Below are 2,501 nucleotides of genomic sequence, written 5' to 3'. Positions count from 1 at the left end.
TCGTTGGGACGGCTCACAGCCTTATTTTCTATTTAGTCAAATAATAACGTGCGCAGGTGATCCGCGCTCCCTATTCAAGGTTTGAAAATGCCCGGAAACTGACGGAAAGACACGAGGAGTCAGACTCTGGGTACTACCCGAGGGAACTCGGGGCTCGCCGGGCCTCGGGTGTTGCCGGAAATGGCCGACGACCGCCGTGGGCTGTGGGGCGGGACGGGGGCGTGGCCGGCTCACTGCACGCGGTGCCACTTCGGGTGTTTCCGGAAACCGCGGCGAGCCAGCTTGAAGTGGGCGGGGAAAGGCCTATGGGCGTGGCTGGAGTCTCCCGAGTAGCTTCGTAGATTTCCGTAAGCAGAGCCGAAGCTTGGGCTTCGGAATCGAGGCGGCGCGCGCGTCCACGGGGTTTACCTTCTTCGGGTGTTTCCGGAATTCACCCGTAATCCGCGGCCGAGAGGAGGAGGCGCGCCCCCGTCCCGTTCCTCGCCGCTTCGGAGGTTTCCGGCTGGTGCCGGCGGAAAGAGCCGAGGGCCGGCGGTGGTGGCGGCCATGTTGGGAGCAGCAGGTCCGGCGGCGGCTGCCTGTGTGCCGGGCGCGGAGCAGTGCCGCTGAGGGCAGGGGAGGAGCGAGGCAGGCGGCCGGCTGCGGCGGCAGAGAGTAGGCGGAGCGGCGCGGCCCGGCCGAAAGGCGGCACAGCCCAGCCGGGGGTCGGGGGGGTGCGGTCCGGAGCCGCTCGGAGCCGGCGCGGCCTAGCCCGAGCGGCGCATCCCCGGGCTGGCGTGAGCGGCTGCCCGGCCTCCCCGCACCCCCGGCCGGGGCCCATGCGGCGGGTGCCCCTGCTGTGAGAAGCCCCGCCCGGCCGGGCTCCGCGCCTTCCCTTCCCTCCCTTCCTCCAAGCTTCTCGGTTCCCTCCCCTGAGATACCGGCGCCATGTCCAGTGCCCGGACCCCCCTACCCACGCTGAACGAGAGGGACACGGAGCAGGTAAGGAGCCCCGAGGGCTCCCCGAATTCTCTGGCTGGGCCCCTGCACCTTGCAGAGCCTCCTCCCTCCTCTGCTCTCCTCGTGTCCCTGCTGCCACCCTGCAAGCCTCGGCTGCCCTGTCATCTGGCTCTCGGCCTCGCACATCTCCCTCTGAGTCCTGTTCTGGGACCCACCTCGTCCTGACTCCAAGCTGCACACTTGTCTTTTCTGCTGACACCCCCCCCTCCCCTCACCGCCCTCCTGCGCTCTTCCGTGTTACCTCCCTAGCTTCCCCTTCTCTTCCCTTTTTCTCTCAGGGGCCTTTCTGTTCTTCCTCCACCCACGCTTAAAGCCGCCACCCTCCTGCTCCTCGAATAGCACCCCGCGATTTGCCCCAGATCGTTGTCCACCTCTTCCTCCATCTCTCTAGCCTTGCTTCTCCTCCTCCCGCACCGGTTCTCCCAGTCCCTGGTTATCACCCTCAGGGTCCTTGCCCCGGAGTGTGTTCTCGATCCCTATCCCCTTCCAGTAACCCAGCTTTTTTTTTTTTTTTTTTAACCCTCTTCTCCAAATTGTGCTCTCCCTCATGCTTGCAACCCACCAGCTCCACCCTCATCACCTTTCCAAATGGTTCGCCTACTCTTTGCTCGTCACTTTCCCTGCTTTTCTCCAGGAGCTCCCTGGTGCCTCACGCTGGCATTTGTTGCTTCCGTGTTTCCCATCCTGCTGTCATGCGCAGAGTTTCCCACAGGTTGTCTTTGGGGTTCCAGTCTGAAGGATTCCCTTCAGAGTCCGGATCCCTCGCGTTCTGTTCCCCTCAGGTTTGGTTTAAGTCTCCGGGCTTTCTGTTTTCTCACTGAGTGCTTTACCAGCCTGCTCCCTGGACTCCCTACCGAGGGAGAACATTCTCCCAGCCCCATTCTGTCCGTACCACCTGTTGCTGAGTCCTTCCCCCACCCCACCCCCCCATCACGCTCCCTCGCCATCCTTGCCTTTCTGTCTTCTCACACTGCAACACAAACCATGATGCCTTCCTGTCTTCACTCCTGGCTCTGTCACTTTTCATAGTTTCTTCCTCCTTGCTTGGTGCCTTCCGGTTTCTCTACCCTCACCCAGTCTTCCTTGCTCTACCTCTTAACCAGGGTTGTCTTTCATCTCCGGCTTAGTGTCTTTTTGCCTTCTTCACATCATATTTCTTTGCTCCACACATGCCCCTGTCCGTTCCCTCCCCGATTGGCTTGTGTTGTAACTCCCCGTCCAGACACTCGGCATACTAGTTTCTTGAGCTACACAGCCCGCCCCCCCCCCCCCGCCCTGTCCTGGCAATCACTGCTATCATCTGTCACCCAGGCTTTAGCGTTTTCTGTCACCTCACCTGTGAGCTGAGAGGCGTCCACTTTCCACCCCTCCCCTATCTTTCACCGTGTCCCGAGTCCATCGCTGACTGCTGACCGCTCTGGGGAGAGTCCCCTGCCTGGCACACCCTTGTCGGTGGAGAACTTTCCTAGGCCAGAAAAACTTGACTTGAAAAAGGAGCTCTT

At 61.5% G+C, this 2,501-nt stretch overlaps 1 protein-coding gene across 6 annotated transcripts in view; it reads left to right on the top strand.

The window, feature by feature from the left end:
* The first annotated feature begins 595 nt into the window (after nt 1-595).
* Nucleotides 596-2,501, top strand: part of MARK2 (microtubule affinity regulating kinase 2) — a 56,898-nt gene continuing 54,992 nt past the window's right edge. For all 6 annotated transcript variants that reach the window (XM_081797917.1, XM_081797916.1, XM_081797915.1 and 3 more), the window contains exon 1: nt 596-981. In XM_081797917.1, coding sequence (XP_081654043.1) covers nt 928-981 — 54 coding nt within the window. In that variant the 5' untranslated portion in view covers nt 596-927. The remainder of the gene's footprint in view (nt 982-2,501) is intronic.

Source organism: Leptonychotes weddellii, chromosome 11 (assembly GCF_054177405.1).
Source record: "Leptonychotes weddellii isolate Sample4059 chromosome 11, ASM5417740v2, whole genome shotgun sequence".
Lineage (NCBI taxonomy): Eukaryota > Metazoa > Chordata > Mammalia > Carnivora > Phocidae > Leptonychotes > Leptonychotes weddellii.
This window is presented reverse-complemented; position numbering and strand designations above follow the sequence as displayed.